The sequence below is a fragment of the Amblyomma americanum genome, chromosome 11 (genome assembly GCF_052857255.1).
Source record: "Amblyomma americanum isolate KBUSLIRL-KWMA chromosome 11, ASM5285725v1, whole genome shotgun sequence".
NCBI lineage: Eukaryota > Metazoa > Arthropoda > Arachnida > Ixodida > Ixodidae > Amblyomma > Amblyomma americanum.
The window spans coordinates 47,245,801-47,271,051 of NC_135507.1; the positions used below are offsets into that span (position 1 = coordinate 47,245,801).

The 25,251-nt window shown below is 46.2% G+C and overlaps 1 protein-coding gene across 3 annotated transcripts in view; it reads left to right on the forward strand.

Moving 5' to 3' along the window:
* LOC144111238 (ATP-binding cassette sub-family G member 5) overlaps positions 1-25,251 on the forward strand; it is a gene marked incomplete at its 3' end in the record, with an annotated part of 66,496 nt that overhangs the window by 36,315 nt on the left and 4,930 nt on the right. For all 3 annotated transcript variants that reach the window (XM_077644462.1, XM_077644460.1, XM_077644461.1), the window contains 5 exon segments: positions 5,847-5,964; positions 7,017-7,208; positions 9,279-9,359; positions 18,474-18,699; positions 21,565-21,776. In XM_077644462.1, coding sequence (XP_077500588.1) covers positions 5,847-5,964; positions 7,017-7,208; positions 9,279-9,359; positions 18,474-18,699; positions 21,565-21,776 — 829 coding nt within the window.

The following is a 25,251-nucleotide window of genomic DNA, read 5'->3' on the forward strand; positions in this document are numbered from 1 at the left end:
CTCCTACAAAGACGAGGACGTGGTCTACGTGGATGCCGCTGAGTATGGTAAGAACACGATGATCGTCGCGGTCGTAAATAATAAACAACTCCTCAAAATAAGTGCCTCCATACTCTCGGGTAACCCAGAGACTGCAGAGGAAGCTGCCATAGCACTGGCTTGTGTAGGCACAAAAGCGAGATACATAATGAGTGACTCCAAAGTTGCCATACTAAATTTCAGCAGGGGCCGGGTCTCCCCTCTAACGAATACAATTCTAAGCCGTCATGTAATAGACCGGAAAATTACGCTAGTCTGGACACCAGCACATGCATCCCTGCCTGGTAATGAGACGGCCCACGAGTTCGCCCGAGGCTTTTCTTTCCGGGCGGACCCGAGCGAGGTGGTCTTTACAGACAGGGATCGCATGGTGACCTACAGAGAAATTACACAACACTATCGTTTGCAACGAGCTAGACTTCCTCCAGCGGATAGATCCTTGTCCAGATACCAAGCCATCAACTGGCGCCGGTTACAAACTTACACATTTCCAAACCCGGCCCTCTGGAGTCTTATGTACCCAGGGCAATTTTCAGAAAAATGCGCGAGCTGCGAACTTAGGGCCACCTTGGACCACATACTATGGGAATGTCCTCATGCTCCCCGGGAGGGACGAGGTATTAACACAAAAGATCAATGGGAGACCTTACTACTGAGCTCCGACCCGGCGACTCAGTTACAACTCGTCCGACTGGCCGAAGCCGCCGCCGAGAGTCAAGACCTTTCGGCCGTCGTGTAGGCGGGTAGCCCTCTGGCTACCCTCTTTCTGTTGGATATTAAAAGTTTTCCTATCCTATCCTATCCTATCCTACTCATCGCCATCCACATGAGCGCGTCCGCGCACCGAGAAATAAAAGCTGCACCGCCTTCCCAGCGCCATCGCTGATAAAGAAAGATTCTTCGTCCTGTTCGCGGTCAGTGACGAATCATCCTTTAACGGCGAGGAGACACAAAATTCTGTGTAGCCTCCGTTCGCAGTCGTCTTGTGGTGCTCAAGTGAATACCAAAAAGTAGTCGCTTCTTTTAGTGCGACAGAAGTTCTAGCCGCCATCCGCCGCTTTCGCAGGGGCCTGTGAAAGCTCTAATTAAGTATCAATTGTAACTGGCGCACTGGGTCAGTGGATACCTCAATTGCGCTGTGAGTAAGGCAGTGGCGTCCACCCATATCCGCCGCGGTGGCTCAGTAGTTAGGGCGCTCGGCTACTGATCCGGAGTTCCCGAGTTCGAATTCGACCGCGGCGGCATCGATGAAAGCGAAACGGTAAGGCGCCCGTATGCTGTGCGATATCAGTGCGCGTTAAAGATCCCCGGGTGGTCGAAATTATTCCCGAGTCCTCCACTATGGCATCACTTTCTTCCTTTCTCCTTTCACTCTCTCCTTTATCCCTTCCCTTACGGCACGGTTCTGGTGTCCGCCGATATGCGACAGAGATTACTGCGCCATTTCCTTTCCCTATATGCAATTTTATTTCATTTCGCCCACCCACAAATTGAGGCAGTTATGCGCTTCTCCTTAAAAACCAGCGGAAGGTTTAGACTCCATTGACTTTGCGGAAAGTAAAAGCGGATAATTGGCTTCCTGGGTCCCGCAGCGGTGGCTCAGTGGTTAGTGCGCTCGACTACTGATCCGGAGTTCCCGGGTTCGAACCCGACCGCGGCGGCTGCGTTTTTATGGAGGAAAAACGCTAAGGCGCCCGTGTGCTGTGCGATGTCAGTGCACGTTAAAGATCCCCAGGTGGTCGAAATTATACCGGAGCCCTCCACTACGGCACCTCTTCCTTCCTTTCTTCTTTCACTCCCTCCTTTATCCCTTTCCTTACGGCGCGGTTCAGGTGTCCAAAGATATATGAGACACATACTGCGCATTTCCTTTCCCCAAAAAACCAATTATTATTATTATTATTCCTGGGTCAGTGGACACCTCAAAAGAGCTTTGAGGTACGTGGAAGTGGTGTCTACTAGCAAAAAAAAACGTGTTTTCGCACAATATGTCGTGCCTAACAAAGCTAAGCGCCAGCATTTTTTTGAAATCTACTCCATGTTGAAAGCTTTACGAAACAGAATGGTTTATCGCAAACAAGAACACTTTCCAGAGTTTATTTTTAGTAGTGCCTTTTTATTTGTCTAGGGCGAACTCGCAGGGAAGAATACATGATGATACTGAGCTTAGGTTTTTGTTACGACCTGATTTTCGCAGTAGGTTTCTGTCATCACGCTGCTCCTGAGCGGAGGTGAAAGAAACATGAGGTTGAGGAGATAGATTCCTGCGCGGGCCTTCATTTCCAGATGGAATTGATAAACGGCAGCGAGTGACTCATCGCGGAATATGAGATTCGGCTCCATGCACACGCGCCCCGCCGCGTTGGCTCAGTGGTTAGGGCGCTCGACTACTGATCCGGAGTTTCGGGTTCGAACCCGACCGCGGCGGCTGCGTTTTTATGGAGGAAAAACGCTAAGGCGCCCGTGTGCTGTGCGCTGTCAGTGCACGTTAAAGATCCCCAGGTGGTCGAAATTATTCCGGAGCCCTCCACTACGGCACCTCTTCTTCCTTTCTTCTTTCACTCCCTCCTTTATCCCTTCCCTTACGGCGCGGTTCAGGTGTCCAACGATATATGAGACAGATACTGCGCCATTTCCTTTCCCCCCAAAACCAATTATTATTATTATTATTATTATTATTATTCCATGCACACGCTCTTCGGCGGCTGCTTCCTGTTTACGTGCACGAACGTATACAGATCTAAGCTCAAGGAATAGACATTCCAACGCTTTCACAACCTCCGCTTCCAAAGAGATGCGAAAATCAGGGTGTGGATGTTGTCGGAGAGAGCGCGTCAATGTTTAGATGCTGTCTTTTACCTGTTTTAACGCAACAGCCTTAAGAAGCTCGTGTCGCAGAACAGCAGGTGTCGTCGGAGTTGGCCAAAATCCCCTCCTCCTCCCCGTGAGCGAAAAATCCCTCCTCCTCCTCGCACTGTACGCCACTACCCCAACAGATGGCGCGCGACGGCAGCGCAAGGAAAGCAAGGGACGCCTGTCACATATTTCGGTTGACAACCCGGACCGCGTTGCAAAAGGAAAAAGAAAACAAAATTGGATTTAAGGAAAGGAAGTGAGGCCTGTCTCACATATCTCTGTGGACACCTGAACCGCGCTGTAAGGAAAGGAAAATGAAATGAAAATTGATTTTAAGGAAAGGAAGTGACTCGACTGACCTAACACTCGTTCGGGCACAGTGGGGCCCTGCGGGCACGCAGGAATCACGCGGTGAGCGGCGAACAACGCAACGCACATCCAAAGCGCGTTCACCACGAAGCATGCGGCTTGCTGCCCGTTCGTTCGGCGCGGATGCTATGCTGGCGTTCGTGGCATCGGGTTTGTCGAGAACGATGTGCCGACGAACTGCGACTGCAACTTCAGTCCCACGCGTTTCGGCAAGGGGCCTGGCAGCGCTTCTACGTGGTTTGCCGCTCCGTTTGCGTCCGTTTGCGTCCGTTTCTCCGTACGTAGCAGAGCGATTTGTCTAACGGGCAAGGCGACGCGCCGAACGGGCGATGGCGTTCCGTGGACTCCCTGGCAGTGCTGCAACACACTGTGGCGTTCCACTCTTAAAGGCAAAGCTTAAACATCTTCCAATTTTTTTACCCATGTAAGCCGAAGATCACGATTTTCTTGTCAGAGCGGGTAAGAAGCTTGGAGAGTGCGCGCGCGCACGCACACACCGACACGCACATACACATGCGTATATTGTTATAAACGATTAATTACTCGTTGGAATCCATCCAAGCCCAGCCATACGGCCGGCGGAGTCATACTGGGAGACTCTCCTGGCCAGCTTCGGATAATTACCGACGCCCTGAAGCGGATAGCCCTCCAAGGGCTGTCCTTTGCCCTGTAAGGACAGCGCCCTAAGGGTTGCCTCCTGCCATGTTAGGGGGATTGTGCCCCTCTGTATTTGGCAATAAATGTTTCCACCACTACCAGCCATACGACTATAAAAGGAAAGGTATACAGCCTCTACAGAAATTTCGTAGTTAAAGCAAAATTCTTCTTAGTGCGGGGATCCAACCCGGGCCCATCGCTTCGCCGGAGCAGTCGCTCTATCATCTGATCTAACCGAGATGGGTAGCATTTGGTAGGGCAAGACAAATTGATCAATGATTCGAAGTGGGAACAGTGTTGGTTAAATGTTTAGGGGAATCCCCAACGTGGACGGCATTTTGCAATAGGGTAGTAATTAGTCAATGGCATCTATAAAACCGCAGCCATACAACCACGAAGAAAGCTATAGAGATTCTAAAGAAACTCCGTACTTTAATTATTCGTCCTTGTCTAGGGTTCGAATCCCGAGTTCAATAATAATAATTGGTTTTGAGGGAAAGGAAATGGCGCAGTATCTGTCTCATATATCGTTGGACACCTGAACCGCGCCGTAAGGGAAGGGTAAAGGAGGGCGTGAAAGAAGAAAGGAAGAAGAGGTGCCGTAGTGGAGGGCTCCGGAATAATTTCGACCACCTGGGGATCTTTAACGTGCACTGACATCGCACAGCACACGGGCGCCTTAGCGTTTTTCCTCCATAAAAACGCAGCCGCCGCGGTCGGGTTCGAACCCGGGAACTCCGGATCAGTAGTCGAGCGCCCTAACCACTGAGCCACCACGGCGGGGCGAGTTCAATACCGCAATATACGTATTTCAAGGACCACCGGGTTCGAACCCGGTGGTGCTGGTAATGCGTATATTGTAGGGTAGAAGTATAGTAGTGTAGTGAGAAGGAAAAAACTGTTCATAGATTATTCGAAATTGTTTTAGAGTTTTCGCCTTGGAGTGTCCTACTCCGAATTCTGCTATGTTGGCGGACAAGTGAAATTGCGGCCCTGCTTGTGAAGATGGCGAGGTCGACTGCAGCCAGCAGTGAATTGAATCGCATGCAGAAGCGCGTCGCCTTACATTCGAATAGGGTGTGAAGCGAACTTCTGGTATGTAAAAGTTTCCGACATTCTTTTTGCCGGTTGACCAATTTTTTCCTGACATCACTAGCTTGTTGCTTACTGAACATAATCGGCAAGAATGGATGGCAACAGACAAGCACGCGAAGTCAACATTTCGCCTGTTGGCCTGCACTGATATCCTATGTTTACGACCTGCATTTAGAACCAGCAGTTACGCCGTTACGCCCTTAACTTAAGCTGTCATGCAATTATGCTATCGGCGCTTATCTCAACAAAGCGAAAATTTCGCCAACTGGACCAGCTCGGTGCTATGTTCCGAAACCTGTCCACAAAGTCTGGGCAAGCGCATGTTTTCAACGCTTGTTCATGAACGGATTTTTTTTTCGCTTATCGTAAAATCTTACCGTTACAATCAATATGTCCGCAGATCCCTCCTCGGAACACATGGCTTTCTGGGTCTGTTAAACACCCACCCCATTGGTTTTTTATGGCAACCTAAACTACTGGGTGTGAGCCATGACAAATTTTATAAGATTTTTCTACGCAATTGAAGGATAGACCATTGCTATAAATATGTTCGCAACAGTATCTTACAATATACAGCATTTGCCTCATTGTTAAAAGTGATCTCCAGGAACGTTGGGCTTGAAGGTCGCGCATATGTACCTGGTACGCGTGAAGTTCTGCTGGAAGGTACTATATCAATCATGGTCTTTAAATATGCACAGTAGTAAATCGGGTGCTGTTCCAAGCACCTTGAACGCGCTATTTTTTTGCGGCAACTGGTTACTCCTTCGTGGGTTACAATTATTTATGTTTTTTTTTCTAGTGACGCTTCTCACTTGTTCTGTGTCCAGGTGAAGCAGGTGATGGCCGACCTGGCCCTGAACCAAGTGGCCAACAAGGAGGTCAGCAGCCTGTCCATAAACGAGTACCGTCGACTCAGCATTGCCATCGAGCTCGTCAGGGACCCAGGTGATTACTTTGATACGTCGTCACGCTGTGCCCTCGGAGTCGTCTTCTATGGGTCGAAGTTAGCGTTACACAAAACAGACACAAAATGTGCGCAAGATTAGGGTCCCTGTTGTGCGTTGCTTTATAGTGTGTGTCCTTTGTGGCGCTGACTTCATGTAGAGAAATAAAGCAACTGCCTCAGCGACAAGTGTTAGTTGAATACAGACTTTTTCATTTCCTCAGTTTTCTGAAGGAGTGGATGCCTACATAGTTGTGCTACACTGTTATGAAAGCAAAGTTTAAAAACCTTCCAGGTCTTAGATTGCGAGGTCTATCAGTCCCATCATTACATGAAATGTTGGAAAATATAATGAGAACTGTGAGAACAAATAATAGGAACGTGTTAGCACCTCTAGTGCATTAGATACTAATGCCTACCTCATGGTACTAGTTTTGAGATAGATGGCTTGTTCTGGAGTGGCATGCTAACAATCTCTTGTAGGCGTTGCTTGAAAAATGCGACCATGTACTGCAACCATTTTGTATTTGAAGCTATTTACCTTTTATCTTAGCCGTCACGGTGTCTAAGTGGTTATGGTGCATGGCAGCTGTCCAGAATGACGCGGGTTCGAGCCCGGCCGCGGCGGTCGAATTTCGATGGAGGCGAAATTCCAGAGGCCCGTGTACTGTGCGATGTCAGTGCACGTAAAAGAACCCCAGGTGGTCGAAATTCCCGGAGCCCTTCAGTACGGGGTCCCTCATAGCCTGAGTCGCGTTGGGACGTTAAACCCCATAAACCTAAACCTTTTATCTTCTCTACTGAAGGCGTGATTGTGCATTCCAACATGTATCTTCTTGCACTGTGACAATTCCCTGTAAGCTTTGTAGTGCAAAGACTTCAATTTCTCATCGTAGCAGGCGCCATTCTGTGCTATGGATATTCTATCTTGCACTGCAAGTGCAACGGCCACCATTTTGTGGCGGCCATAAGCTGCCACAGAAAGGTCGGAATGTTAGCCTTCCGCTTTAATCTTGCTCGGTGTGACCAAGCTTTACTTCCTACGTTACTGCAGTGCTGGTGGTGCTGGACGAGCCGACGGCCGACCTTGATCCTCTGAACACGTACTTTGTTGTCTCCATCCTGGCCAACCATGCCAAAAAGTACAATCGTCTTGTCCTGCTCACAATGTCCAAGCCCCGCTCGGACATCTTCCCTTTCCTGGACCGCGTCGCCTATCTCTGCCTTGGCGAGATGGTCTACACAGGTTAGTGTGCCACTTTTTGTAGCGCCTTGGCTGATCACGTGGTTCGTCACGTAGCTGGCCACGTGACCAAGTTTCACTAGGCCAGCTGTAGCTATCGTGTCACTCCAGGTTTAACCAGAGCTAAACCGCCGCCAATTTTTTTAGGGAGAAGAAAAGCCAATAGAGATGTGTAAACTTCAGCTTTATCGCGACACACAAGAAAATTTATTTGATCGTACAATTAGCGACAAAAGTTCCTGACCCACGTGCAAATCAGATGTGGTCCAATTTATATGCCTCCAAAACATGCGGCATAATACCGATGCACTGCTGCGTTCCCATCAGGTGTTAACTAGTGTTACGCTTATGAGACGTGTGCACCCACTGTCAAAATCCTTGGGGCCACATGATTTGTTTTCAGAGACGCACAGTTCAGCACTTAATGTACTTTAAAAAAAAGTTTTGATATGTGATGAGGCGCCCGTGTGCTGTGCGATGTCAGTGCACGTTAAATAACCCCAGGTGGTCGAAATTATTCCGGACTCCTCCACTACGGCACCTCTTTCTTCCTTTCTTCTTTCACTCCCTTCTTTATAACTTTCCTTATGGCGCTGTTCAGGTGTCCAACGATATATGAGACAGATAGTGCGCCATTTCCTTTCCCCAAAAACCGATTATTATTATTATGAAGTGTTGAGGAGGGATCTGCTCCCCTCACAGAGATTGAGAGCTTCAGGGATGAAATGCAAAACATGTGACTCTAAGACTTTTGTGAATGAGTGTGCTTGCAGGTTCTCCTGGTGAACCGGACAAAATGTTCGCGTGTTGTTATCGATGGGAAACTGGAGTGTCTGTCCAGGCGAAATACTGCTGTGCTAGCGATTGACACTCACTGCAGATGACCCATGGATCTGCTTTCAGCGTAGATCATAACTTTTGTTTCGACAAAAAGTAAAGTCTTAAAAAGGGTCAGCTTAGTTAGCGCCCATATTTACACGACGCTATCGACAATAACATGCCATGCAAGAAATCTACTGGCACCAAATCCATTCGGTACGTTTCGGAGTGATTAAACTGTCAGCCCATACGGTATGCTGTTTGAATGTATCGACCACGCACACGTAAAAAACACACACTTTCTGAATGCCTACTTTTTATGAAATAAAACCTTGGTAGGAATTGCAAACAGCAAATTTATTAAGCACAAAGACACTACATACGAAGCATTTCATAAATATTAATATTATGTCTCATTCTTTCAATTCACTTAGAAGGCAGACTTTTGACAAAAAAAAAACACGGCTGATGCCTTTGCCTCAATTTCTCCCCTTTTTATTCGCTACAGAGCTATCGGTAATGACATCATCTGTAAAGAAACTCCCACGAAACTGGACAGAGCAAATTCAAGTTTCTTGTTATAGGTGGACGCTACGAAGCAAATCAGCTTTCTTCGCGATAACTGTTTAGAAAACTGCTCTATTCCCGTCGCATGTGTTTCTCGCTAAATATAAATCCCATATATTCTTAGTGTTCAGTATTTGCTCCCCTGTCACATCAGTTCCCATTAGGAAGGACCAACAGACCTCCCAACTCAGCAATCACTGACTACTAGGATAGCCAGATGAGCATCGAGTATGCTACCCAACTTTGATGTCATGGGAGATCTAGAACAAAGGGAAAACAACGGAAATATCTAAGGGGCATGTTGCAGCAAACGAAACTACAGCGCGCAGCCAACTGCACTTGGGCACAGGCCCGCCGCCTTTAGAAACCAGTCCACCGCAATCAAGCGGAACCGACAACCGATCGGCTCGATAGTTGAGAATTGCTTCTCTATGCATCCAGCGGACGTTAAGACGTTCCAACACTGTCGTAGGTGACCATACCTATGAACTGCACTAATGGTTGTGGCAAAGTGCGCTCCGAACAGGAATGTATGCCACAGCACTGCCAAACTTGTTTAACGCTTTAAAGTAGTCACTGTTTGTGTAGAGCTCGGTGCCTGATCTAGTTTTCAACTTTGAAGCTTAAACTTGGCAACAACAATGCTGCCTGTGCTTCTATTTACTTGTTGTCCTTCTGATCACGCAGGCTACACACGGACCATGCTCGAGTACTTCCGCAACATTGGCTTCCCCTGCCCGGAACTGGAGAATCCGCTTATGTACTACTGTGAGTATGCCGAACAATTATGCGAAAAGGGGCGCCCGAAAGTACCCAAAATAACATGGCTCTTCTGCTTTTTTCGGCATCAGAGAGTGTTGCTGCGAATTTAGAGATTATGATTACGCGGCGGCAAGCGAAAGGACTGGACAACATGATAAATTGCGATGACTTATGTTTTATGACTGGCCGGAATGGAGCGGTGAGTCCTGCTCCACGCCATTTCCGTATTCGTAGTCTCACTTCCATACTCACGGAGTTCAATATGCGCAGCTTCCTGCTTGGGGGATGTGGGGATTTCAACGGGCCTTTTTTTGGTTTCGTGATTCAGGCAATGAATTTGGAAATCTCGCGGACACTGGCGTCGATTTTTGAATTCTGCAGGTATGTATTCAAAAAATCGATGCCAGTGCCCATGAGATTTGCAAATAATTGCCTAAATCACGAAGCCGAAAAAAGGGCTCGTTAAAATCCCTGCAGGTGTTGATTCACCTGCCGCGGTGGCTCAGTGGTTAGGGCGCTCGACTACTGATCCGGAGCTCCCGGGTTCGAACCCGACCGCGGCGGCTGCGTTTTTATGGAGGAAAAACACTAAGGCGCCCGTGTGCTGTGCGATGTCGGTGCACGTTAAAGATCCCCAGGTGGTCGAAACTATTCCGGAGCCCTCCACTAAGGCACCTCATCTGTTCATTCACTCCCTTCTTTATCCCTTCTTTTACGGCGCGGTTCAGGTGTCCAACGATATATGAGACAGATACTGCGCCATTTCCTTTCCCCCAAATAAATTATTATTATTATTACTATTATTATTAGGTGTTAATTCACCGGCGTTTGCTCTGCAGTGCGTAGCTTCGGAGCTGTCCACAATGTTGGCAAACGGGGCGCAATGCAAGAACCATAATTTATACCGCCTGTGCAGGGCGTATCTCCGTTCTAAAATATTTTGTTCATGCAACCCTGCCGATTCTATGCATCAACTACAAGGGGGAGGGGGGAGGGAGGTTGTAACAAAGCATATAATCAACACAGGCGTGAATAGATATCATATTGCTCAGTGGTTAAGGCGCTCGTCTACTGTGCCGGAGTACCCGGGTTCGAACCCGACGACGGCGGCAGCGTTTCGATTGAGGCGAAACACAAAGACGCCCGTGTGCTCTGCGATTGTCAGTGCATGTTAAAGATCACCAGGTGGTCGAAATTATTCCGGAGCCCTGTCCTACGGCACTTTTTCTTCCTTTCGTCTTTCACTCCCTCCTTTATTCTTTCCCTTACGGCGCGGTTCAGGTGTCCGCCGAGATAAATGAGACAGATACAGCGCGATTTCGTTTCCCTAAAATCCAATTTTCATTTCAAATGAACAATCGACAGTTTGGCGTGAATACATAATTTGAATGCGAGAACATCATCATTTTGCATAGAATACAGAAGAAAGAACCGGTCCGGAATGTATAATATTTAGGCGCAAAGTTTGGAAGTCATTAAAAATATGAAAATGAAATGAAAATTGGTTTTTGGAGAAAGGAAATGGCACAGTATCTGTCTCAGTTATCGGCGGACACCTGAATCGAGCCGTAAGGGATGGGATAAAGGAGGGAGTGAAAGACGAAAGGAAGAAAGATGTGCCGTAGTGGAGGGCTCCGGAATGATTTCGTTCACCTGGGGATCTTTAACGTGCACTGAAATCGCACAGCACACGGGCTCCTTAGCGTTTCGCCTCCATCAATAATAATAATAATAATAATAATAATAATTGGTTTTTTGGGTAAAGGAAATGGCGCAGTATCTGTCTCATATATAGTTGGACACCTGAACCGCGCCGTAAGGGAAGGGATAAGAGAGGGAGTGAAAGAATAAAGGAAGAATTAGGTGCCGTTGTGGAGGGCTCCGGAATAATTTCGACCACCTGGGGATCTTTACCATCAAAACGCAGTGCCGCGGTTGGGTTCGAACCTCGGAACTCCGGATCAGTAGCCGAGCGCTCTAACCACTGAGCCACCGTGGCGGGTAAGAAAAAAGTCTCTCACTACCTTCTTGAAGTACGCACGGTCCGTGATCTAATCTGGTAGACAGTTCCGGTATTGAATAGTTATACAGAAAAATGGACATCACAGATGCACAGCGGGTGAAGAGTGTGTATTTTTGTTTTTGAAATGTAGCTATGGACGTCCGTGTCTTGGAGTACTGCTTTAGTGTATTATTTTTAAAAGCGAATAGTTTCTCAACTGCTTTGCCGGCGCACAGCAAAAGTGAACGCCAACTTTCCCGCTCCAGCATTCACCGTTGTCAAGCAACATTAGGACATATGTAGCAAAACCTGTCGTATGCATAATGGGTTTTAGGCCTGCTTCCCCACACGTTTCAGTTGTGTAGAGCAGAATTATGAAAACAGTTCGCACATTGCGCCCTCAAAGCTTTGGAAGAAATGCACCTACTAAGCCGTAATTGACATATCTTTAAAGTTCAGTTTATCCATTCGCTAATGTTTGATTTGTTAGTCGCTATCCAAAAATTGAAAATTGGTTTTGAGTAAAGGAAATTACGCAGTGACGGTCTCACATATATCGGTAGACTCCCGGACAGTGCCGTAAGAGAACAGATAAAGGAGGGAGTGAAAGAAGAAAGGAAGAAAGAGGTGATCTAATGGAAGGCTCCGGAATGATTCCGACCACCTGGGGATCTTTGACGCGCACTGACATCGCACAGCACACGCGCACCTTTAGCGTTTCACCTCCATCGAAACTCGGCCGCCGCGGTCGGGTTGGAACCCCGGAACTCCGGGTCAGTAGACGAGCGCCTTAACCACTAAGCCACCGCAACGTAATTGAAATATTTTGACGTCTCCTTATTCAGGTAGTATGGTAAGTAGGAAAATGAGCGGTGCTAGTCCCGTTAGCCAGTGACTCACAATCATCACTGTATGAATGATCGAAACAATAACTTATTTATTTGAAATACATTACAGGATTCGCCATTACTAAACTGATCCTTTATCAATCACCATCATCGTGATCACCGACAACTAGTTTCATCGAAATGCCTTTTGCAGTACACAGATTCGACCTGAGCGTAGTGTAAACGCATCGTCCTACAAACTTTTTCTTCTCTTTCACTTGGCAGGGGGAAGGTAGGGACAAGGGGAACGGGGTTGAGGATAAGCGTTCTCACTGCGCTCCCCTAAAGTACCTCTCTCGGCAGCTTCTGGCGCGCCGCCATTGATTCGAAGCACATACGCGGCTCCGGTTTCACAAAACCTCTCAAAAGGTCTCAACCTTTCCCGCGAGTGCCTTTTCGCCCTCCTTTCTTTCTTTCCTTCCTTTCGCTCCTTTAGTTTCCGTCACGATTTCAAATACGAGGCTTTAGGAAACCAAGCGGACCCGGGGAACGAACGCCAGAGGGGAAGAAAGACAGATCGCCCGGGGACCACTCAGCTAGGGCCACGCGGCTATGTTTCTCAGAGCGGTGCCTGAATAGAAAGCGGGATTCGGTTTTCTTTTAAAACGTCTGGGTTAGACTAACAACGACGCTGGTGAGAGGCGGCGGCTCCTGGAACGCCAGAGAGCGAACGAGCGTATTGAAATGGAAAGAAAGAAGAGGAAGATCGGTCGACGGAAGTGTGTCGAACGGTGCCGAGGGAAACGCCATCGAATGGGCGATAAATCGTTGAAGCTGTCGGCGGGAAAACTACCGTGTTCCTGTCAGCACCGAAGAGTGTAGCGCGGCGACGACGGCGCTTTTTGTGCCGTACGCAACCTTGGATTGGGGATTCGACGGGGTATTTTTGCGCCTTTTGTTCGAAGGTGCCTTTTTTCCGCTCGATTTTTTGTGGGAAGCGCTAGGTGAGTTTCGAAAGAAAGCAAGCTTCGCAAAAGTGGAGGACATTAATTTGGAAGTTTGTTTCATTCATTCATCGATCTTACACATATAAAAGTAACACTGATTACCATGAGCCTTGAAGAAGTGGAGAACATTGCAATAATTTCTATCACATTAAAGGTGTTAACGGGCACCGAGGCCTTAGTACGCCGGAATTTGCATTTGTACTACACTGAGCCGCTGCGGTGGCTTACTAATTATGGTGCTCGGCTGCGTACCCGAATAACGCGGGTTCCATCCCGGCCGCGTTGGTCACATTTAGATGGAGGCGAAATTCTAGAGGACCATGTACTGTGCGATGTAAGTGCAGGTTAAAGAACCCCAGGTGGTCGAAATTTCCGGAGCCCTCCACTACGGCGTCCTTCATAGCATGAGTAGCTCTGTGACGTTAAACCCCCCAAAACCATCAACGCAATACACTAAGAAGCATGCAGATTTGACTGATTGAATTAGCTGAGGAATAATAGCCAGGTTTTAATGGAGAAAACAGCCCAACAAGGCACGGACACACAAGAGACAAACCACCGTCAGCGCGGCGGTGTGCCGCTTACGTGCCCTGTCTCTCGGCGCTCTAATTTCTTCATTAAATCGCGATGCAGCCGCCGTGGTCAGATTCGAATCCGCGACCTTGACCTCAACAACCTCAACTACAGTCCCTTAAGCACAACCTCCCGTCAAGTTTAAATAAATATTCGCAATTTACCAATCTCAGCCGTAACCGGTTGCGACAGTACTTTGTATCCCTATTGACGTTCTGTTGAATAACAGTTTTCCTTTGTTCCAAATATTTTTATTTATTTTTTTTCACACGACCATTGTAACCACATTCTATAAACTTTTTTCTTTTGCATGGTTTTTCTACCGTGTGTTGGACTCATGTTATTTATTTCGATTTTGAATGCGTTTAAAATCATCCATATGCATGTATATGTATCATTTTCAGTTTTACATTAATAAAAAATTATATACCCGTTCTACTTCTAACCACATTTTACACGTCTATCTGTGCTGTGTGTTTAAGTATTTATATTTTATGTTCCTTTATTTTTCTGTTTTAAGTATTTGGGTGATTTACCCTGTCTTGCAATACGCTGGGCCCTGGGCTTCGTCAAGCTGACAAATGCAGCTTTTAGCCCAGGTGTCTCACCAGAATTTTTTTCTGGAAATAAATTGAATTGAATTGAACACCGTATCCACAAACCCATCACGGCGGGTGATTCGACAGGCTTGTGGGCGCATTGGTTGATGATAACAAGATGTGGAGCACGAAAAACGACCTGGTGATAGGAGTGTCATGGGTCCGGTGTAAAGTCTTATGTTGAATACGTGTGAACTTGCTCATGTTCTGCCGCGCAGTCAAAAGAAAACGTAACTCCTACCATTGCGAATGGAGGTAGCTGTCTTCTTAGATTTTTAGAAGCATCCTTGGTAACGCACAAATGCACAAAATGCAGACGTTAACCGAAATCAGTGCTTTACTTACACGTTCACTTCTTTTGCACTCAACTCTTAAAGAAAAATTGCATTTCATAGCCGAAGATTTTTAGCAGTTTCGATTGCATTAGATGTACCGAAAAAGCAAAACAAACAAGAAAGAACAAAGGTACTTCAACCGGATAGACCTACAATACAATGCTCTTTGGCGTGAATTGCTATGGGGGTGTTTGAGTTGTCTTCTTAAAGGAATAAAGGCCGAGTTTGGGCGAGTTGGTTTTCCATGCTGAACGTAAACGCGCAAAAAACAAGGACGTAGAACAAGTGCGTCTTATTCTATGTCTTTCTTTTTTGTGCTTTTACGTTCAGCATTCTTAAAGGAGTTTATAGCGCTCACAGAAAAACACAGGAAGAAACGAAGTGACAGAACAGAGCGCTCTGTTTTTTCACTTCGTTTCTTCCTGTGTTTATCCTGCCTGCGCTGTAAGGCTCTTTAACTATGGCCCGACTAGCCTGCAAAAACGTGCCCACAAGATATATGTCTTCTTAGTTGTGCTTTTGTTCATTGCGATTTATATTCTGGGAATAAACAACACGAAGAACTTCTTTAAGAAGGAATCATTATGCGGTTTGTTTACTGCAACCTCTTCAGCGCTCAGCTGCTGCTGCGGAAACCCAACATACTGCACAAATAACGACACTGCCGACGAAGCGCTCTTTATTCTCGTTCTTCGATAATAAGCGGGCTTGTAAATAAGCGTGGAAGACATCGAAATCTGGAAGCACCGACCAGCTCCTTCTGTTGCGGGGCTAGCTTTGATAAAACGCAACTGTCAACATTGCATACTACAAACGTAAATCGACAAAGAAAGCGAAAGCTGTCTTAGGCAAGTAAACGGCCCAATATTGGCAATATATTGGCAAAAGTTGGTCCAACAAAGGGCCAGTGTGAAACCATATATCTCCAATATTGGGCCAATTACCTGCGCTGCCTCGGTCTGTAAACCTTTGGTTCGTGAGGGATATAATGAAAAAAAAAAGAAACGAATAAAAATGAGTAACGCCTGTCAGATATGGAGTTCGTGTTTTTTTGTGCACCGCAGTTGCGCTTAGATGTTACAATACCGATGAAATGAGAGAGACCAGTATTTTTTAGCCGAGAATTTCCTGTCTTTCCGCAGGGATCTAATCATTGTTCTTTACGAAACTTGCCTCGTAAGCATCGGACAATTGGGCTTCAGGAAGTTTTGCATACCCAACAATTATGAACAAAAGCGCTTTTGAAGGGGAAAGAGTTTATGAACGCAGTATTTTTAATGTATTGTAAGATTTCACTTTAACAATCAATATATCCGCAAAGCTCCCGCCGACAGGCTCGCATTTTTTGTTGCTATTAAGGTTTTGGGATCGTCAAAAGCGGTCTTTATTGGTTTTCTATGGCAGTCTTATCTGCTCCATGCGATGGAAGCAAAACTTTTATAAGAAAAGTTTTTCCGCAGATCGGAAGATTAGACCTTTATCTTCAATATTCAAAACTTTTTTTCAAGAATGTTCGACACAGTTATGAAGATTTGCTCTTCCTAAGAGCAGCGCCATTCTTTCGGTTGTTTAAAATATGGGCTTGGGCTTCACTTTCTGACAGGTGAAGACCTAGTCTCGAAGCTCCTGCTTCCAGAACTGCCGAAGCATATGGCGGCAGCTGTATGGGCACTTAGCTTTATACTTTAAACCACTTCTTTTGCACACTACTATTTTTGGACAGCTGCCTAATTTTTGTCTTAATTTACATAACAGCTGTCAGAAGGCGACATCGCAGGGAAAAGAAGTGAGATAATGTGGCAACGCTTAGTGATTATCGTTCTTGTAAATCTCAGGAACAAAGCTTAAGTCGAGCAGCAAAATCTATGGGAGCAATACTTAAATCATCGTTAGGTTTTTATTCACACTACACTGTGCAGTTCTATAGTATGCCTATTACAAGTGGACCGACGTCCAGTATAGCACACAGTAAACTAGAAAAGACAGAGAGTCACAGCGCATCCTGCTAGGAATGATCACATTACCATTGATGGCAATTCTCGAGAGCTTTTGCAGTCCGGGCTAGCTTTGCACTTCTGGTCGATTCTGAGCAGAAAAAAAAAACATTTGCTAGTGGTTGAAAGTTCTATATTTTGGGGACGATATTCGATTGCTGTGCGGATAGAGTCCCACATGAAACTATTGTAATAATAGTAGAGTCTTACGCCGTCGGCCATTACCACGTTTGATAAAAATTCTCATGTCAGTCATTTCTCGATCCTTAATCCCTTGTATCTGGTATGCTCTCAAAACAGGCGTCGTTTTGTTAGAGGGACCGACAACTGAGTTAGAAGGACCTAGATTCTTACGAAGTAACGGAAGTCTCAATAAGAAACTTGCCTGATTTTGCCACATTTTTGATTATAAATGTTGCAGAAAATTAAAAAAAGAATCGATTTAAATAAAGTTTTCGATCAGTCGTCGCACTTTTTTATATGTGTCTTCATGATGGAAATAGTTATCAGCGAGTGAGACAGCAGCTATAATTGCGCAAAGGTGATAAAAGAGGAACTGAAATAGGCACAGGCGTCAAGCATTAATTATAGAGTTTTAGCGACCATTTACGTTTGCAAAAGCAAAAATGTTATAGCACAACTAAATATCATCGTTGCCAAAAGTAACCATCAAGCTTCATTTACGTCTTCTCATGCTACCAAGAGGCTTATTAACAGGAGCCCACGAGAGCTCGCAACTACAGCTTGCTAGATTCGGCACCTACACTCTTATATAGTTAAGGCATGTCAAAAGACGTTACTTCTTGCCGACAACAGTTTCAGTGAGCCGCGGCGGCCAGTTTGATCAAGAAATTCAAAACACTGTGGTACCATCTAATAAGACAACATCAAAGGACTTCTGTTTTCCGAACGAAACGCTGCTTTTCATCGAAAGACGCATTGAAGACATTGTAAGGCCGAATAAAATAGGACGATTGCATGTTAAAAACGAAAAAAAGGCTATGTGCTTAAAAGCAGAAGTTATATTTATTTACTCAGACACCCGCCGCGGTGGCTTAGTGGTTAAGGCACTCGACTACTGATCCGGAGTTCCCGGGTTCGAACCAGACCGCGGCGGCTACGTTTTTATGGAGGAAAAACGCTAAGGCGCCCGTGTGCTGTGCGATGGCAGTGCACGTTAAAGATCCCCAGGTGGTCGAAATTATTCCGGAGCCCTTCAATACGTGCACCTCTTTCTTTCTTTTTTTCTTTCTTCTTTCACTCCCTCCTTTATCCCTTCCCATACGGCGCGGTTCAGGTGTCCAACGATATATGAGACAGATACTGCGCCATTTCCTGTCCCCAAAAAACCAATTATTATTATTATTATTATTATTATTATTATTATTATTATTATTATTATTATTATTATATTTACTCAGACGTGGCCACGTGGTGAGAAACACCGATTATACCAAGCTTTCACTACATCATATCGCGCCGGCCTGTTTTGTGCTATTTCGAATGCTAAATCGAAATTTTGTTTGTATGTTGACTGTTTTTCATTGTTGTCGCCAAAACTCCGCATAATACTTCCGGCTGCGGACTCGTCAAGTCGCCTACTGGCAGCATTTTTTCCGTGGTCCTCCATCGTTAATATGCATGGCAGAAATAATTTGATTTGATTCGTTTCATCGCTACTGCAGCGGTGGATTCTGTCAGCATGAGGCCCAATATGTCTCATCATTTTGCACCATAACTTCACAAGAAGCTTTGCCAAGTTGTCGGTCCGCGGTTGCCGCAGTGTGCCTGGCCACGGTGGACCGGCGCTCGCGGGAGCGCTTCATCGAGTCCAGCAGCCAGATCCAGACCCTGGTGGAGAAGTTCCGCAACGATGGGGCTCGCTACAGGAAGGCCGGCCCACCGTCCGAGCTTGGCGGCAACCACGTTAGCGACGCGGCGCAGTACAAGCTACCGTTGACCGCCTACGGACAGCCGTCCTGCTGGCAGACCTTCTGGGCCCTCTACGGGTGAGTGGCCGAGGTGGCTTTGCTGAATCCTCATGCACACCAGGTACGCACGAGGCTTCGCAAGAGTTGCCTTCGAAGGATGCGGCACATTTAACAGTGAAAACATGACTAACCAGAGAAATCACAGCGAGCCAGCCCCTCGGGCTAAGTTCATGGCTCATGTAAAACCTCCAGCTTGTGTCCTCGGCAACCGTTGTGTTTGCATTCTGTCGTGAACGTGAGAGCTGCAGTCTTGCATTCTACCGCTGGTGGCCCCTCGTTGATCATATCAATAAACATGGCGGATTCCTGAAAACGCAAGTGTCCATTCTGACGGCTCAGGCTCACATGAGTAGCATTTAATCTGCACACGAGGAAATCGAGCGTGTATATTTAGATTAACATCATAGCGTACACCTCGGAGGTTATCATATGAATATACTACACGAAAATAAGATAATGGACTCTTTCGGGTATCCTGTGGCAGCATTGAGGAGCTCAATGGAGGTCACTGTCCTGAAGCAGCATTAAGGTTGCTCACTTCATAATGATTTTAAACTTGCCAATTTCGCTACCATCCTTGAGTAAGAAACCCCAGCGCTTCATACATGTAAGGCTGCTCTTGTAATCTGAAGGGACGTGTGATCCGTGTACTGATAATCAAGAAGCGCCGCGAAAAGTAAAACAATCGGAAAAGCGCTAGAAGAAAGTGGTGAGTGGGGTGTAGGATAAACAAATGCAAATGTTAAATAGACTATGATGATCAGCTGATGGCGGAAGAGCATCAGGCCCAAACGCTTCATGGCACAAGGTGTTTTTATGAGCTCAAGATGGGCTAAAAGACCCATATCCCTAGCATTTCACGTTCACTGGGGTCAAACCCCGCACCTCCCGCTTCTGAGGCGGATCCACAGAGCAGTAGGTCATCTCTGTGGTGCAAACTGTTTAAATTGAAAAAATTGTAGGCGGATAGAAGAAGAAAAGGAGAAAGCCATCCAACAACAAGAAGTAAAAAAAATTATCTTCTTGACTGCATTCAACACAACGGGCTGACACAAGAAGAAAAAAGGAAACGCTGAAAAAGACCAATGCACTGAAGTTGTGCAATACAAAAAAAAAGCTTAGTACTGCAGTGCTAAACACGTAAAAAGTTCAAGAAAGTAAATATGGAACCAGGGAAAAAGCACAACGAAGCAAACGCTCAAGTGCTACAGAGCTAGGCCAGCCAGACCTCTCTCTTGGGCTGAGATCGCTGTAGAGAACCTCCTTATTAGAATTCCAAGCGACACTTCTGAGCCGAGCTTCAGACCCCGGCATATGCACCCGCGAGAAGCCAACAAGTTCCTCTTCCTAACTTCCAACAGCACCAAAGGGAAGCAATCGATACCCTGTTTTTCGATTTCATCTTTTTTCCTAGAAGCGGCTTATTGAATGGCTGAGCCGAGCGTCTCATAGACAGCCACTTCTGGGGCGCTACCTCCCGAAATTCCCCGTTAGCTGTGCTCGTGAAAGGGGGTTGCCTTTTGCAGCAGTGTTCATTTTTTAGGAAGTTTACTCATAGGAACGCGTCTCTTGCGCAAGATATGAAAGTTTCTCAATGAGCTTTGGTTCCAAAGCCTGAACTTCTTTTTATTGCACCCGAAGTAAAGTTTCGGAATCACGTCTTTCCCAGCAGTGAATTTTTTTATTGTATAGTGTGCAGTAAAGTTTATTAAACAGCGCATCTGAAAGGTATTGGGCCCGTGCTTTCCCAGCTCTGAATTCCTTTAGGGTACATTCTGGAGCCACTTATATGGAAATCTGTCAAAGGTGCCCTAGTCTAGGCTTGTGTTCTGGCAGCACGATGGCGGCAGTGAACGACGCCAACGAGATAATGCTCCGGTGACCCTCTCGATCAGGAGATGCAGAACAAGTACAGGGAGCTCCGACATGACACCTGACAGAGTATCCGCATTCAGCCATTGATTACTCGAAAAGTAGGACTGAAAAGCAGACTTCTATTGCTCTAAACAATTTTGCTCAGGACGAATAGTGCCCATGAGGCATTTTGAACAACAAAACTGCTCATCCGTTAGGATTAGTTTTCCTTTCCGTATCAGAGCTACCTGTACGCTTGAAATAGTTCCTCATTTTGTGAGCAATTCACGAATTGGATGATGTGACCTCAGGGCTATAGAGTGACAAAGGCAAAGAAGCGGCGCGTAGAAACTAGATAACCGGTACAGCAGTGTATTGCCGCTTTTTGGAGGTATCATTAAAAGTGATGTCCATCTGGGAAAGAGGACATTAAAATCAATCAATCAATCAATCAATCAATCAATCAATCAATCAATCAATCAAACAAACAAACAAACAGAATAATTAAAGCATGAATAAATAAATAACAATAAAGTTATATATGTATTTTTATCGATAAAAGTAGCAGTTACTGGTCATATTCAGCCAAGTCAATCATTTTATCAGTCATTCAGTAATTATATCAAGGAGTCAGTCACACATTCATGCATATTCATCGAGCAGTGAACACACATGGATTAGTTATTGGATCGTGCGATCGGTCACTCATTACAAAAGCTCAAAGATTTCTCAAAGCTGAGACGCCAATTCGAACGCCCCATAAATTGACAACAACCCAGAAGGGAAGCTGTGCTTCCTTCTACACTCTAAGCAGAAAAGGAGTAAAAAGGGGAGTAAGCTGTCCTCTAGCACAACCTCTTTTATAAAAGGGTGTACTCTAAAGGACTGCTTACTCTCTTTTTTACTACCTAATAGGTGCATTCGTCTTTAGAGTATACTTTCTGTTGCCTGCTGTTCCAAGTTCTATAAGGGAGCGCCCTTTTCGTCTCGCAAGAGTCCACTGAGTGTGCGCGTGGCCCGCACATGCAGTCGCCTGTGGGCCTCGACGTTCAACTGCAACGGACGGGCGTTCGGCCAGCTCTCCCTTCGGCTGGTCCTGATGCCGGTGCTGTTCGCCGTGCTGCTGCTATTCTACTTCCCGCTGTCGGGCTACCAGCAGAGCTTCCTCACCCGGAACGGCCTCTTCCTCACCTGCTTCATGGCGGCCACCTGCGGATCGGCCGCCATCACTGCCGTCACCTGTGAGTGCACTGCTCCTGTCTTGCCAGTGTCTATAGGATTGTTATTTAATTTTATTTATTTATTTGTGACATACTGCAGGCCGTGAGGCCCAAGCAGGAGTGGATTACAGAAACAGATCACAAATTGAGCAATAATACCAAAATGCAAACAAAACACGAGCAGCGGGAAATGAGATGAAAAGGCAGAAAACAAGCTAACACAACAAGCAGAAAAAAATAACAATATTCAGTTATCAGGTCAAGGGACCGTACACACGAAGTTGGTAAGCTGTTCCAATCACTGATGGTTTGTTTGGAAAGAAGGAGTGCTGAAATAAGTTAGTCTTTGCAAAGTACGGGGTCACAGAAAGGGGGTGGGAGTGTCGAGTTCGTCTGGTGTTTTGTAGTATAAGATAGGTTGAAGAATTTATTCCAAGTTTACGGTTAAATAACAAAAATAAGAATTTCAACCGAAGAAACTTGCGCCGGTACTGAAGGGTTGGTATTAAAGTCGACTGCATTAATACAGAGACTGAAGCAGTTTGATTGTATTGCGAAAACATGAATCGCACAGCTTTCCTTTGGATCCGCTCAAGTGCTTTATTGTTAGTGACAGTATACGGATCCCATACAATGCACGCATATTCCAATTTAGTCCTTATAAAGGTTTCCGTACGCCAGTCTCTTAACCTCAAGTGACGTATCTTTTAGCTTATGGCCGCAACAAAGTTTACGTAAGGCAGACGAGCAAGTGATGATAGTGAGTTTTTTAAGGCGCAAGGGGCATCTTTTTCCAAAGAGAACCATTGCACAAGGTATTTTCGTTTACTCAGGGTGGGGGTCCAAGGTCCATCTCTCAAGCAATTCACCCTGAATAAACCGAGCGCCATGCCAGGGGAAGCTTGTACCAATTGTATCGCCCGCGGGTGCCGGGGCGGCGGTGGGTACCCGGTGGGTACTACGGTGGGTACTTAAGTGGGTACCCGGCGCCAGGATTGTTAATGCTCTTTGTTCCACGAGGAAGGCATTGAAAAATAGTGAGTACGATTAGGACGAATTTCAGGGATTGCAGCAATTTCAGGAACTTGTTTCTTGGTGCGCTGTACAAAGAAGTACCAACGATGGCTACACGCAGCCCTGCTCCTGCTATGCTAGGGTGAAGACAGTCACTGATCTTTGTTTCATGGCAGCCGTAGTGTGAACAACCGCGTTTTTTCACGTCTAGCAACAAAAAAGTGGTAAGCTTTTGATGATGATGAATCTTTATGGCATCTGTGGCCAAAGAGCGCCAGGGCACGAGGTTTCTTTCCTATACTCAAGGTGGTGTCAAAGACCCATCCTCCCAAGCATTTCACACTAAAAAAAAGCCGATCACAAGGCAGGGAAAAGCTTGTACCCATCGTACCACCGGTGGGTACCCGTCGGCACTGGGGGATCGAACCCAGCACCTCCTGCATGCTAAGCGGATGCTCAGACTCTGCTCAGGCCACTGCGGCGGTCAAAAGGGAAAGAGTAGGATTTACACTTAGTTACACCGAGTAGACGTGCTGGAGCATGTGTTTTAGCCTGGTTGGCTGATGGTTTTGCTTTGCTGGCTTGTACGCACAATCATTGAGGTAGATGACCTCATGTGTTCGCGCCGCAGATGAGCAATGCACGAGCGAGAGAGTGCGTTGCAGTTTAACAAAAGTCGAGATTGGCTGCGGCGATAGCACAGTGCTGCCCGTGCAGTGGCCAGAGAAACTGATGTGTTCACCGCAGCGGCAGAAATATTTATTTTATTTGTGCACCCTCAAGGTGATGCAAGCCACAAGTTTCTTGATTGGGTTTGACCCTGTAAAGTAGCGCTTGCGCACTATAACCTCGCTAGATGGGCGTCCCACGTAGCATACCAGTAGAACAGAAGAGGGGAGCACCCGAGATCGCTCGGCGCCACCGCTGCACTGCCACACAGAGCAAGCCTAAGCATGAGGACAGCATCTTGAACACGCGTGCTAGCACCCTCTCCGCCGAATCATCTACTCGCCCGCAAAAGGGCTGCAGTTGCGAGTCCCGGCATTGTGGTGGTGGTGGTAGTGGTTGTTTATTAAAATAATAGTAACAAGGAATGGAAAAGATTTTTGCTAGCCCCCGCCATCTGCCATCGATACTGAAGCACCTGAGCTGGGGCAGCGGAAATAAAGGATAGCAGGCAGAATGGAGAAATGAAATGAATCAGGTGAGGGGACAGAAAGAGAGCAAAGGGGGAGAGATGACATTCGGAAAATTAAAAGCCGCGGAGGAAAAAACGCTAAGGCGCCCGTGTGCTTGCGATGTCAGTGCACGTTAAAGATCCCCAGGTGGTCGAAATTATTCCGGAGCCCTCCACTTCTGCACCTCTAATTCTTCCTTTTTTCTTTCACTCCCTCTTTTAACCCTTCCCTTACGGCGTGGTTCAGGTGTCCAACGATATATGAGACAGATATTGCGCCATTTACTTTCCCCCAAAACCAATTATTATTATTATTATTATTATTTTCTGAAACAAAAAAGACGCCTGTGTGTTGTGCGATGTCAGTGCACGTTAAAGATCCCCACGTGGTCGAAATTATTCCGGAGCCCTCCACTACGGCACCTCTTTCTTCCTTTCTTCTTTCACTCCCTCCTTTAACCCTTCCTTACGGCGTGGTTCAGGTGCCCAACGATATATGAGACAGATACTGCGCCATTTCCTCCCCCCCCCCCCCAAAAAAAAACAATTATTATTAAGAAAAAGCCGCGGTGTCTTCCCGCCTGTGATCTAAAAAATAAACCAATGAAACCGTTTTATTTCAGCAACTTAAAAAACAACATATTCGTGATGCTGTGTCGGGTCGAATTCGGAAATGCGAAAATGTTTGCCGAAACTCCTGTGCCCCGACCTTCCAGCAATATGGATATCCGTCCTTGAAAAGCAAAAAAAAAAAACGAAGAGAAAATTAGGGCATAGTTTGACTGTGGAAGTCACTCTCGGGGACAGCTGAGCAATTGCGGCGACAATAGGTAAACTTCTCGGTGAAATAAGAAAGAGGAAAAAAAGAGAGTTAACAGCACCTTTTATTCCAAGCCAACCATTATTAAGACCTACCAAAACAAAAAATTTCCAATAAATCTCGGGGTTGTCTAAGTAGCTTCAATCTTGCATGCGCCCGATGGGGACAGAACATTGCTAACAGTGTTTGACAGGTTTGATTTCCCTCGTGGGTTTACACGAGCATGTCGAATTCTAAATGAGGGAATTGCATTTCCTTGTTGTTCTATTCATGCGACTCGACAATAAGACATATCGAAACAAAGCACGCCATAGAGTTTTGCGAATTGCAGACATAGAGAAGTGTTGGTTACGGGGATAAGGGAACGCACATTGTTAGCTGGAGCGTTTCTACGCAAAACTGCTTTCAGCATGGTCAAGCGCGGTAAATTTCCTTGGTTGGGTGAAAACGTTGGAGGGTACGTTTCGCAAACCAGGGCACTCTGC